Source organism: Andrena cerasifolii, chromosome 3 (assembly GCF_050908995.1).
Source record: "Andrena cerasifolii isolate SP2316 chromosome 3, iyAndCera1_principal, whole genome shotgun sequence".
NCBI lineage: Eukaryota > Metazoa > Arthropoda > Insecta > Hymenoptera > Andrenidae > Andrena > Andrena cerasifolii.
In genome coordinates this window covers 22,793,944-22,808,189 of record NC_135120.1, presented here as the reverse complement: position 1 = coordinate 22,808,189, position 14,246 = coordinate 22,793,944, and the positions used below count along the sequence as shown (strand labels likewise).

At 45.5% G+C, this 14,246-nt stretch overlaps 1 protein-coding gene across 2 annotated transcripts in view; it reads right to left on the bottom strand.

Moving 5' to 3' along the window:
- Nucleotides 1-14,023, bottom strand: part of LOC143366585 (protein groucho) — a 125,946-nt gene extending 111,923 nt beyond the window's left edge. For both annotated transcript variants that reach the window (XM_076807719.1, XM_076807720.1), the window contains exon 1: nt 13,032-14,023. In XM_076807719.1, coding sequence (XP_076663834.1) covers nt 13,032-13,091 — 60 coding nt within the window. In that variant the 5' untranslated portion in view covers nt 13,092-14,023. The remainder of the gene's footprint in view (nt 1-13,031) is intronic.
- Nucleotides 14,024-14,246: the final 223 nt, after the last annotated feature.

Here is a 14,246-nt window from a genome sequence, read left to right as displayed (position 1 = left end):
TGGCGTGCACAAACGAGTAATTAACTATCTCCGTGTGGGACATGTGTTCCCACCGATGCTAGCCTCCCCTGCTTCGTCCTGCTCTCCATCCATCTGCAGCTTCATCCCAGAGCTTTCTGAACGCGTGTCTCTGTCTGCTCGGTTCGATGCTCGTTCCTCGTTCCCCTTCTAACACGGGCGCACCGTGGGTCGTGTCCTCCTCCCCGTTCCTCGAACCCAGAACCCTCGACCCTCCCCTCGCGCGAGCCATCCCTGTGTTTGCACACACGCTCTTATGTTAATTCGGCTTAACGCCCCAAAGCCCTCGAGGGTCGCGGCGGCGGCTCGCTTCCAAAAATTACGACCGATCACGAAGAGGGACCCCCGAGGTGGTCACGGACGATCTCGTGGAAAATAATAGGGAGCCCCCGCGCGCTGTTGTTCCCGCTGTCGGACGGGTGCGAGGGGATGTGCACGCGAGGGTCGCTCCATCGGTTCGGGCTCCCGACCGATTGTCGGTCGAATACTCGATGAGTGGCGGTACGAGGAGACTGGATTAGCCCGGGCCTGCGGGTTTTACGTGTGACTTGACACGACGACCGTAAACAGGAATTTGATAATCCGATAGGGGGCTGTTACGAGCCACGGTGTCTCTGTGTTTTTCAGGCATCGGATACGCGCAAGGGCGAGGGAAATCTGATCGTGAGATGGTGCGGATCTAGAGACGCGTCAGCGTCTCGACGCCAAGTACATGAAAGACACCTTGTATATGTCGACTGTCGCTACCGCTATTATTTATTTACTCGTCGCACAGCTATTCCAACCTAACTTGAAATTTATTCCATTAATATCTCATCACGCCTACAATATTTTCTAAATTTAAAGGCATTTTTCTCATGTAAATTTTCGAATAAGACCAAATTCAATAAAATCGGTCCACGCATGACAGAGATATCGTAATATCGTCTCATGGATCAGTCGGAAACGGTAAGATTTTTCAACTGATTCTTCTTCTTCTTCTTCTCCAGCTAAAATTTTCGTCAACATAATGCGTATACGCATTACACGCACACCTTCAGTCAAAAGGAAGACTAAGACATGTTTCGTTCGTCAATCACTATCTTCACTATGCAATCTACTCCAACTTTTGACAGCTTAATATTAAAAATTATCTGAAGTCATTCCCTATGCAAATTATCTTTGTGAAAAAAAGTGAGATCCCCATAAAAAACTTCGAAAAAGTTAAAAATTACGCCAAGTACATGAAATCAAATAAATCACAAAATAATAGAAGATAATAATAATTAGAACATAAAAAAAAGATGTAAAATCAAAATGAGCTGCAAGTACATAAAGGTGCTTTCCAACTGCGCTTAAGATGACGCAACTACATATACACAGCTATATTACTGCGTTCATACATTCCATTACCCATATCCCGGACATTTTAATAATTCGATGATAAAATGTAACATCTAGACATTTGCCTAGATGTCCGCGGCCTGGAAGTCAAATACTTGGCAAATACTTTCACATCTTTTTTTTATATTCTAATTATTATTATCTCCTATTCTTTTGTGATTTATTTGATTTCATGTACTTGGCGTAATTTTTTTACTTTTTTGCAGTTTATTTATGGGGGTCGATTTTAAGGGAACTTCGCAAATAGAGGTCATCCGGCGGTGGTAGGCACAGTTTCTGTTATAACAATTCTGATGTTGTTTATAGAGCCGCAGGCTAGACAGCGTTCGCTGTCCCGCGCCAAGAAAGAAACTGGTTAGTGCCAGGCGCGCTAGTCGAAGCCAAATATTTGCACGTTTCTTTCCTTTTCCCTTCGTTGCCTCGCGCTGTTCGGCGGTATCCATGACGACGTAGCTGAAGAGAACGCAGGGGAGTAGCTGACGCGAGAAGAGAGAAGGCGGAGGGAATCGACGAACGTCCGGCAAATATTTGCATAGCGCGGCGGGTTTGCGGAAAACCAGTGTGCCGCCGGCCGGCCGGGTCTATGCGAAAAGAATATCTCTACGTTTATACGTATATACACAGCACAGAAGCCTGGGAGCGTTGGAAATTCGCGAGTGTGTCGTTCAAGATCCCTCTCGAGAAACGGTGGAAGCTTTTTCCATCAGCCGACGACTCGTGGGACTGGTGATCCCCGAGCGATCCGCGCAAGAAGAAATTCTCTCGAGGATCCTCGGATGGCCCATCCGTGTGAAACTGCCGAACAGCGGAGGATTCCTAGCCGCGATGTATTAGCGTCGCAGCGAAGTCTGCCTCGCCGCGCCATTATCGAGCACTCCACTTCATCACGGTTTTCTATTTGCACGCGCGTCACGTCCGGTTCAGAAGTATGTATTCAATTATTTCGCGGGCTATCGATGGCACGTGAAAGTTGTTTGACCTCCGAGAGGAAAGCTCGCGGCTGAGTGTAACGATTTTCGGAGTGCCAGGCGCGCAACGTCACCTTTGTAGGTATGTTTAAACGAGAATGCGAAACGTTCATCTTGTTCCATAGTCGGGGCACGTGATGAAGTAAGGTAGATGTCCCAATTAGCGAGCCAGTCCCAATTATTGACACTTTATCCTTTATATTTAAATATGAATTTTTTCGGTTCGAAATGGGCGTTAAAAGTATTGAATTCGATTCGTGAGTATTCAAAGTATCTTGCTGATGGTTTCGCTAATGTATATCATAACATATAATTAAGTAATTAATAAATATTTTCACGCGTGTCAGCTACAAAGCCGTGAAAAAGTAGTTTCTTGTTACCGAACTTAAGAACAGTCAAATTTTAGGTATTAAGTATTTCTTGCACGAGTATATTAATGTAAGAAATCTATATTCAAATAAGTTAAAAAATAATTGTAAATTTAGTATTTAAAAAATTTGCATCGAATTTTTTATTAAATTCATAATAATTATGGGGGTGAATAATCGGTTCTCGTAAAATGTATGAATTCCTATTATTGACACGAGATGCCATGTCACATCTTAACGCAACACGTCTTACGTGTTTGTCAGTTTTCACCATTAACATCAATAAGTAAAGATGGCTAGTAAAGACTAAAGAATATAACCGAATTAAAAACTATTCGCAACAACAAAAATAGGTACACGTGCACCATATAATATATTTATTATTAATAATTATATTCGAACAATTTCATCATGGAAAAGGGGCCTTTTTCATACTAGAAAAGAACCAGCCATATAATAGGCTATTAATGAGTAACTGCAATAAATACTTTTAATATGTAAATATGTTCGAACGTGCGCGTAGATCTTATAGGGTCGCTAATTGGGACATTTACCCTTACCTAGTTCTCATCTGCCTTTCAAGCAAAGCACCTATCGGTACATTGTGAAATGTGAGTTGAAGTTGCACCGTATAACGTCGAAACTCGGTGGCAAATTTATCGTGAATGTCCCCGAGGGTTTCTCATGTTACGTATTCGGCTTGCGGCAACACCCGCAGAAATCTCGCCCCCATCTCTCGAGACTTGGGGGAAACGTGTTTCCGAATCATCGTGGACCCCCGTGGTACCATTTTTCGCGACGTCGAGGGCCCTCGAAGGATAATAATCTCCCCGCACGGCGTGGAATTGCAGGGTCCCAAAGCGCCAGGATTAAAGGACAAAGGAGAGAAGGGAGACGCGGCAGCAAGAACGCCGATCGACGGGGTATACTCGTTAAGTGTGCATATTCAGCGTGCGTGCTGCCAGCAGCGATAAGTAATACTATGCCCGATTGCGAGCCTTGGCCCGCAGGGCAATTTTACGGGGGCAACAGGGGCAAAGATGGAGGAAGAGAGAGAGAGAGAAGGAGAAATGTTTGCAGTCACGGAAGAGGAGTCATGGAAACGAAATGCTCCGATGCGCGGCTCGTGATGTAGAGGTGCAGGAGCAGCAGTGCACAGAGGCGAGAGAGGGGGGAACACGACAAACTGCCAAGCCTAATGCCAATTAGTGCCATTCTCCTGTACGAGCAGGTCCGAGGGGACTTCAAGGGGCTTCCTCGGACTTTCTTTTTCCCCTCCTTCCACCCTCTCTGCCGCCGAGGTTTACAAAGCGGTTAGGCGTATTTATCGCGCTATGTGCATGCACACGTCTACACCCGTCCTTATACTGTAACTCTGCATACACACGCCCGACTATGCGTAGTGTACAAGAGGTTTCAAAAAGGGACGCGCGATATGATAAACGGAATGCAAGACTGTTTTGAAATAGGTAACTCAACGAGGTTGATAAAGTAAACTTCTGACAAGTACGTACAATGGTTATGAGAAGATAGAACTCGCTAAAGGGTGCAACTTTTCGCTGTAGGGAGACCGCGGCTGGTAGGCTAGTTTTTTTTTTTGATTTTTAATAAATTATGTGGACGAAATAGCATTAAACCGGCTAGTATATTTGATAGGGCATACATTTGACTATCTGATTAAATTATTAAAGTTGACTCAATGTGACAACAATTAACCCTCTAGTGCATACGCCTGCCTTAAGGCGGGCACCTGTTTAATCCAGGAGTTGGGTGCCTATTATTTTTTTTCAGAATTCTCAGTTGCCAGACGTAAAAGTATTGCCACACCGCACATATTAGCCTAAGAAACATGCCAATCTGACGTTTCGATTTGATAGAAATCTAGTTTGAAGTGCATGATTTTTCGACCGTGTTTTAGCTGGTTGTGGTAAGGAACAGGGTCACTATTGGTATTCGATAATTGACCAGAAAATAGTTTTTGTAGAAAATAGTTTTTGCAGAAAATAGTTTTCGCAGTAAAAGTTCTTATTTAATAACAACAACAGATACCGTATTGTGTTCTGGATGTAGAATTTTTACTATTTTTCATTATTTTAAGTAGAAAACAGGTAATTAGGTTTAGGGTCAAGTGAATCACCGTCGTGTCCACATTTATACTCACCAAAATTTCAGCAACGTAACCTCACAATTCAATATATGCTGTAACCTCTATTTCTATTCGAAGGCATTTTATTTTTTGTTTAGCATTATTGTATGCTTTACTGTTGTGTTATAAAACATCTTCATAACAAATGTAACTTATTTTAACCTGAAAAGGCAACATATTATGTGAGCAGAAATACGGACATTTAAAGCATTATATTTAATTACAAATTACTAGTAGTTAAACATCTTGAAATATATTTCTTAAATAGTTTTCGACTGGTTGATTTATTATTAAAGAATTAATCAATTACTCTGCAAATTTTTATCACAAACGAATTTTTTACACTTCTTTCTGACGAGTAACCTCTTAAATGAGCAGAAATTGGGACATTCGCCTTATTTCCAACATTGTGAAATTTAATCAAAAAATAAAAATCGATTTCTGAATAACAAAATAACAATTTAAACCTTACTAATGTTATTAGTCAACCAGCCCCGACCGATCATTTTGACTTCAATAATCTATATAACCTTCAATTATTTATGAATAAACGAAATACTAAGTCAACAGATCGTCTAATAAACAAACTTTAAAACAGTCCCTTAACATTTATTCTATTGTAACTATATAGAGCGTGAAAAAATAAAATCTTTAAGAAAAAATATTTACTTACGTAGTCAATTTTTCGACAAACGCTGATAACTGTTAAAAAAACGTGTGATCACCGGGTCGAACATAAATGCATGCCATAGTAGAACTGCCTTCTTTCTACAGTGAATCTTTCAGCAGTAGAGCATATGTCGGTGCAAAGTTATTAACAATTAGTCAACCTACTCCTTGAAACAACCAGCCACGGTCTCCGCTACGCTTAGCACTGCCATTTCGACCATCCACTATGAAACAGCCTGCATGCCCATCCCATAGCGTCCATCGCTCCTTGCCAAGTGCCTTCACGCATTATTCGAGGCGAACGTGCACGAAATACTTATGTACTTACTCGCGCATTCCCCGCTCGAGAGGCGGTCACATGCACGCGAGAGGAGAGCTTCGTTTGTATGCCCGTGCACGCACACGCGAGCCCACTTTTCCCATCTCCCCTTTTTCTCTCTCTCTCTTTCTCGCTCTATACATACATTAGAAGGCAGTTCGATTTATAAAGCCGTGACTAACGAGCCGTGAAAACCGTGGACGGTCCTGCGCTTCTATCGGGAGCGAAAAACGTGTTCCCTCCGTGCCCCCTCGTTCCTCCTTTGCTCACCAGCCAAGGAAGTTATCACAGCCGGGGCGAACGTACTTAATTGCGCGTGTAATCTACGGGCCGAGCGGTTATCGTAACCGTAAACGTTATGAATAATTAAGATCCGACGGGAACGAGTCCCGTCCGCCGCTGTCGGAGAAACTGGCGAGCGCTTCCCGCTGAGAAGGAACAGGAAGAACGTACTAATTACTCTGGTTACAGGGGATTTCGTGGGGTCGAAGCTCTCTCCTACTCGTTCAACGAGTCCCCAAACTGCCCTCCGAAAGGAATCACCTTCCCACCGCTTCATCGTGAGGTTAATGCTAGGAGCGATTCGAGCGGTGTGGCCGGGGCCAGCAGAGAGGATTAACCAGACGGGGGAAACGATCGGGGAATGAACGGTGCGGGACGAGGGGCCACGTACGACAGGAGACAGGGGGTCCTTTCGAAGGAGGTAAAAGGAGGAGCGAGATACGACAGAGGTAATTTGAGAGTTATTTAAACGAGGAGCCGGAGAGGAGAAGCAGAAGCTTGTAGAAGTTCCATTCCACTTGGAGACGCATGCAGACGTAAACACAATCGCCCCTGCACAATGGATTATGTTCCGAACACTCGAGGACCCCTTGTAGCTCGCTCGAAGAACGGACAGAGGGGGCCTCTGCCCTGCCTCCTCTCTTTCGCTGAGAAATCTCGACGAGAACGAAATGGTGGTGGCTCGTGGACCCATCTATAGAGGGCACGGCCAGCAAGATAAATAATTCCGGCTGAAAAGCGTTACAGGAAGACAAACAGGGAGGCCCCGAATGTCCCATGAAACGCGAACGACGAAAGAAACGAGCCACGTTGCTCGCGCGACGACCCCGTAAAAACAAATTTGCTCGATGGAGAATATTTATTGGCCGTGGGGAGCGAGGGACGCGTTTCTTTATGTCCCACGAGTGACACACGCTTTGCGATCCGACGTCCCAAAACGAGAAACGGCCGGAAGTGTACTCTTCGCTGTGTGTAACGTGTGGAGTTCCTGATTTCTCCATATTATTTGTTTCTCGAGAAATCAGAAAAGAGATCATATTTCTTGAGAATTCTCGAGAATTCTCGAGAAATTGATAAAAATATTGCAAAAATTATATTTTTGGAATAATGTTGATAATATCTATCAAAAACATAAGAAAACTTTAACTAAATGATTATTTCCGTCTAATTTATACAAAACTTGTGTAAATGAAAAAATAGATATTAAATATAATTGGTAAATTTATTTATTTAATACAAAATTTGTACAAAGCGAAACATTACTTTTTGGTTTTAAAATTTATTTTTAAATCACACAATGCGTCTAATGTAGTATTAGCGACACTATTTCTTTTTTGTGACAAAATCTGTTACTGTTATATTTTGACGTTTTATATATAGCTATCTTGGAAACAATTCTGGATCATGCAAAAATTTTATACGGAATACAATAGTCTCCTGTTTTCTATATTTCTTCTTTAATAGCCACAAGAAACTCATTTGATACTTAATTCAGTATACAATTTTTCTAAATTTTTAAATAAGAATTTAAGAGCACCTTCAGCAGTTAATAATATCGAATCTTCTGTACTGCGATTTTCTATTGGAATTCATATAGATTCTAATGTCATTAATAAGATATATTATAAATTGTAGATGTGGTTATGCGTTCGCGATTAACTAGTAATACATTCATTTACGAAAATAAATGAGATTTCTAATATTTTTCCTAGACTTAAATTTCTCGAGAAATTATAGTATTTCTCGAGAAATAAGAAATTAGCAATTATAAAATTTCTCGAGAAATTCTCGAGAAATCATTCTCGAGAAGGAACACTAGTAACCATGTCGGACTTATTTTTCCATAAATGGTATCGCAAGGAACACCTTAAAAATCCTGGCACAACTCATTACTTTCCCAGTGGATCATAAACCTTTCTTACGGGGCCTACGGTAGAACCGACCCCGTGCATCTATCGCGGAAACCGGTCCAGCACGATATTAAGCACGCATGAAACCTTCGATATCAGTCCCCGCACTCTTTGCGCGCGGATCGTGCCAGCAACTATAGCAACCGATGCTCCGCGCGGAGTAGAGACAGGAGAGCAGCACGGAGTAATTGAAAAGCAATAAGGAGGAGGGAGACAGAGCGAGCGGGCCGTGAGATTTCGAGTAGGATGTCCCTGGTGGAAACAGGAAGGTAGAACCAGAGGGGTGGCAAAGTAACCGCGAGGGTCCACGGGTAAAGCACTCCACGGGGCCCTCCCTCCTTTGCTCTCCCAGTGGACCAATTTACGGCACCCCGAGGACTACGGGGGTATTACGGTTCACGCTCGGGGGTTCGTTTCTGGCCATTGTTGCGCCAGTCAAGGGATTATTCCCGGGCAGGGAAGAAGGGACCGAGGGTATATGCTCTCCCAGTTCCACAGTCGTTCGCCTCTTTCGCTCGGCTACCCCTCCCGGATTATACGTTCCTCCGAGCACCTGCACCTAAACTATGCCCTCGTCCCGCTTCCTTTTAACAAGTGAGAAAGTAAAAGGCGAAAGAAACCGGGGGGACGACAAAGTCCCCGGCAATCTCTCCCCAACTAATTCGTGTCGATATCGGAAGAAGACCGTTTAACGTAATAAACTGCCACCAGGAGCGTTCGAACAGCCGTATTCCGTGGCCGTTGTCGATTTCGCGTATCGAGTGCCATTGGGAGGTTCCAACGAAACAGCAATTATAATCGAGCAAGCCACCAATAAAGGCTGCCTGTAGATTTAATTATGCCCGACTTTATTAAGAGGAAAGCCGGGTGAGTGCGTACGAGTGTAAATCGATCGTCTTATCGCTATCCATTTAGAGGGTCTCGACACGCTGCGACACCGTATCGGCAGAATCGTCTTTTTACGCTCTCTCGAAGCTCTTATCGGAAGCGAGCCGACTGTGTTCATCCTCTCGCTTCCCTTCTCTTTTTTACGACACTTCGATGTAGGCCCTCCTACCCAGCGATACGACGTTCCCTTTTTATCGGCACGATTTTCACGGTCGTACCGTTCCTAGTGTACAATAATAAGAGGAGCAGCGGCGTAAGTGAATCTCGAGAGCGCTAGCAGAGAGAGGGAGAAGGAGAATAATGGAAGAGACAATATGTCGCGTCGAGAGCGACCGAGGAAGCGGTACACGCGCGCCCCAGGTGTCGAATAAACGTATAGGAGGATAAAATTTGGTCGTACTCTATCCAGCGTTCAAGCAGACACTTCGGCACGTACAGTGTGCCTCGAGAAACGATTTTTAACATCTGTAGGTATTTCGTATGAAAATTCAAGAAAACCGGCGCTTCCCAAGTATTTTCAGCTTCAATGGCTCGCCCATAGGGTCATTCCACGCGAAGTCGGACAGTTTTCGGAGTAACACTTCGGATTTTGGTGCAACTTGGATATGTTGTAGTCTTTAGGGGTATATAAACAGATCTCGAAGGATTTTTCGAAATGTGAAAAATTGTGGATGTTACAGCTCTTTGAAATATAGTGTTTGAAAATGAAGTTTCCTAAAAGGCAACTTAAAAGTTTCAACTTTCATCCATTTATACCAGCGGATACAGTGTCTCATTTAAAAGCTAGTCTATTCATACAGTGACAAATCAAAAGTTGTAGCAATTGTCAAATAAGTAATTCCATAACCGGTCATGTATTCTAAAAGACGCTAAAAAATACGACAAAATATTTATCCTTTAACATAATCTTATCACATCCCATCCTCTCCCGATGGAAGAATACTCACCACCTTCTCAGGGTTTCCAATTGAACAATGGCAACTTAAATGTTTCAAACATTAAGTGCCATCGACAGGGAGTGAGTTTCCAGTATTAACGGTATTAAACCTTCCAGCGGTCCTCATTAATACCCTATATAAAAATGGCAGGTATAGCCGCTTGGCCGCTGCAAGTACCGCACGGCCCGGGCGACCAGTCGAGTCGGTGTGATTTGTGGCAGCGTTACATTCAATTAATTTTCTTTGGCCAATTTTAAAACGTCCACGTTTTTCAAAACATGTCCATAAAGAGGAAAAACAGAGCTTTATCCTCCTATTTTTCCAAATTTTTAAACAGGTGCCTTCAACTATAAAATTGCATTTGTTTAGAACAATTACTAAATAAATGGTCAAATATTCGTTTCTATTAAGTGAAATAATTTTTATTAGGTACTCTTATACCTGCACTGTAAGCACCCAAAAGGTCATTCTTATCACTTTATTAGTTCAACAGTTTTAATTTTTGGAAGAATAGTAAACACTATATTTTAAAGAGCTGTAACATCAACAATTTTTGACATTTCGAAAAATCCTTCGCGATCTGTTTATATACCCCTAAAGACTACACATATCCAAGTTGCACCAAAATCCGAAACGTTACTCCGAAAAGTGTCCGACTTCGCGCGAAATGACCCCGTAGTCGCGCGAGAAAAGTAGCCAAAAGATTAAATGAATTTCGCGAAAGTTGACGGTATGAATATTCAACGAGGTAAGACTCCGCGAGTGCCGTGTATGGATTAAAATTTAATACGGAAACCTGCCAGGGAAGGATAAAAACTGGCACGGACACGAAATCCCAGCGTAAAAGGACGGGGGAGCGCAGAAATTAAAACAATCGGTTTCCCCCCGCGTCACTTTCCCCCGCAGGGCGGACGAGAAGCAGCAGCGTGTAATTACCGCGAACGGGAGCACGAGATCGCGATTCCACTCGGCCAGGAAACGTATAATGGGAGTATAATGCGTGAAATTTACCGGGCGCATCAGCATAATGGACGACGCGGGGCTCAAGATATCACTGTGATTCCGTATTTCCGTGCCGACAGCGCAACTCGATTCGCCTTGTCTCTCCACCGCGCGCCACCCACTCGCACGCTTGTGCATCGGCTGCCTGCTTCAACAACGAATTACCGTTGCGCGCCGCGCTAGACGGCTCCGAAGCTTGAAATTGACCGATTATCGTGCACGTTCCACGGAAACCCTTCCCCCTAATGCCCCCCCTGAGAACTTCTTTGTGACTCACGCGAGGAGTTCGAAGTACGTTTACGTGTACCGGTTGCGCGGCTCGCGAATTTTCGACAACGCGAGCGAGAGCTGGAAAACGGTGCCACGGTTCGCCGCGGAACTACAATCCCTATCGATGCCCGGCACTCGCGGATTCCACGAGAATAGATCCGACGATACTAACGCGACGGGTAAAGTCTGGTAGGAAATGAGGAGGTAGGGGGGAAGGGGGGGGCGTCGCGTTTCGCGCAACAGCGTGTACAGTTTCGAATTGACGAGGCTCGAAGTTTTTTCAGCTGTGCACGCGCAAAATTGCGTTCGAACGAAGCGTCGGGGTAAACGGTCGGCCGATTAAACGTATCAATATTTGCGGAATCGAAGCACGAAGCGGACGCGCACGGTACGGTTCCAGCGACGAGGTTATGCTCGGCTAATATCGTGCATGATGTACACGTGGCTCCGCCGATGGCCACTGCCGTTCGGGCGAGCGAGCGAGATGCCAATGACTCCGTCGGAACGACTCTTCTCGCTGCTTCGTGGCACTCGACAGTGCCACCCTTTTTTCCATGGAACATTGTCGCCGCCTTTCGAGGGGGACACACAGAGCCACGGCTCTTTCGCCAGCGCGTTTCTTTTTTTACGCTGGCTCGCTGCCGCCGTCTCCTTCTATCCGCCGTGTTTCTCGTCCTCTCTGCTTTGCCCCCGCTGCTCACCACGTGCTACAATATCGCCGGGCCGCACATCCGGTGTAACGCCTGTTATTAGGGACGGGCCAGATGAAGCTTTCATTATTCTATCCGAGGGTCCCTTTCGCCCGACAACACACCGTTACAACGGAAAGTAATGGGCAATTTTTTTTCCTTCTTCTGCTTTCGTCCGTAATTATTATCATCATCGGGCCGAGGCGGGTATAATGGCAACAGGGGAATAATGTAATTCCGTCGGCGAACGCTGCTCTTACGTCTTCAGCGTCGTCTTAATCGCGACGACACACCGTGAGTATTTTCTACGTTGATTTCAATGTTCAGCGCACCGCCGTGTGCGGAAATCGTTTGTAGCGTACTGTTAACCGTGCACGCCGAAGGCCCGTAGGCGTTCACAGCACGCGCTAGACTGAATGCATGTGAGCGACCACAGAGTCTGATTGATTAATAGAATGTGTTCGGCTAATCAGCGTGATTGAGAGCACCAGTGATTATCTGTGCTTTTAAGCTCCTATGTTGCTTGTGTATCGGGAAAGTGATTTAAGAGATAGAGCGATCCGTCACTGGTGGCAGAAAGAGCATAGCGAACAGAGGAGGTGGACAAAGAAACCGGGTTGTTGCTCGCAATAATTGAGCGCAAGCTCGAAAAGAAGACTGCTAATCTCGAGGAATTGAGCGATATTGAATGTGCACTTGAATAGCCATGATATTTTGAAGTGGCGCGCCTCCGTCTACGCAGGCTAGAAACGTGTGCGCTGCAATCCTGTTTCGCGATGGTCGCGCGCGTTCGAGAAATTCCAGCGTGAAGTAATCCGATAGACGATCGAAAAAGGAGTTACGCTGGTTTCTACACCACTGCACGTGATCGGAATCGCGAGTCCCTTATGCGCGTGAAACTCGAGCCAAGTCTGTCTAGCTGCATGCTGAGGTCGCTTTACGAGGTACAAATCGCTCAAACCGCGTAACAAAAGCGTAACTCGTCGAGAATTACGCCGGGAAGAAACAATTTTCACCGGAAACAGATCTGACTCCATTAAGCCGAACATCCTCGAGAGTGTGCATGATAAAAACGAGACCGACGTACGGAGTAGAGAAAGAGTTTCTGGAAAACTCGATGCCAAAAGCGGACAAAAATTCGCGATGAATTTCACTTATTTCTTAGTACATATTTCACTCACCGGATGCCTAGCAGCGGCGGCAGCTACAGCGGCGGCATTGATTCCGGCGCTGGGATACATGTTTCCTCCTCTCTGGTCTGGAGCGAAGCCGAAAATAGAAACACTGTTGTGTATGTGTTCTCAAAACACGCGAACGGCAGGCTTCATGTCACGCGCGGCACACCAACGGGCAACAGATGATACAGCAAATAAACCAACAACGATAAACATAAAGCACAGCGATTCAAATCGCCCGCGCTACGGGCTACGAGGCGCAACGACCCTTCCGACTGCACTGTCGACGCGATTCGATCGAAAAGGTCCCCGCCTCGGAGGCACGACGATGATCCATCGGTCTGTTTGCCATCCGCCACTACCGCATTCTCGTCGTTACCACCAATAACACCGACTCGAATGATCACTCTCGTTTCACCAGTTATTTCGGTCGCTCGGTGCGTTCATTTGAGGTTAATAACGTGACACCGAGGACGCCGCGAAGGAATCTCGCTCGGGCACGAGCAGAGGAGAGCGTGGCGTGCCCTTTTAGCCGGTCGGTAAAACAGGGTGACCAACCACCGCCGCGGCCAAGAATCCGACGAAGGAAGCTTCGCTTCCGTTACATCCAAAAAGAAGAACACGGGAGGAGGGAGAGCTTCCTTCTCTCTTCGCCTCTGAGGGCTTCACTTCTGAACGCGGGCGCACTATTACACAGGGACACTGCACTCGCTTGTTTACGACCATAGAACGGGTGGCCCGCCGCCACTTTGAGGTTAAGTTTACCAACACTAGCACCGCGCACGTTCTCTATCCGTTTTCGGTACGCGAGAACTTTTCCAGCGACGCCGGGACTACGCGTTCGAGAATCGAGAAGCAAGAGCGCGCACCGTATATCCGACGGAACTTGGCTTACGGGAACGTGAAAGCTAGCCACGGTAACGTTAAACGCGTCGACAAACTCCGAGAACAACCCACTCTCGACAACGGCCTCGGAGCGACTGATGGACGGGCAAGTGGTGGGGATGGTATCCCCTCCAGAGGAATCTTTCCATTCCCCCACTGTGGCGGGCCGTTACTCCACAGTTAAACCCGCCAAGCACCCCCTCGAATGTCTCTCCTCGTTCCCGACGCTCGTATTAACCGGCGCGATAGCTCCTTCACAATTAAGTCGCGTTACGTAAGGGTCTCGAAAAGGCGAGCACGAAAATCACGGCTCGTTAAAACGTCGCTACGTCTTTC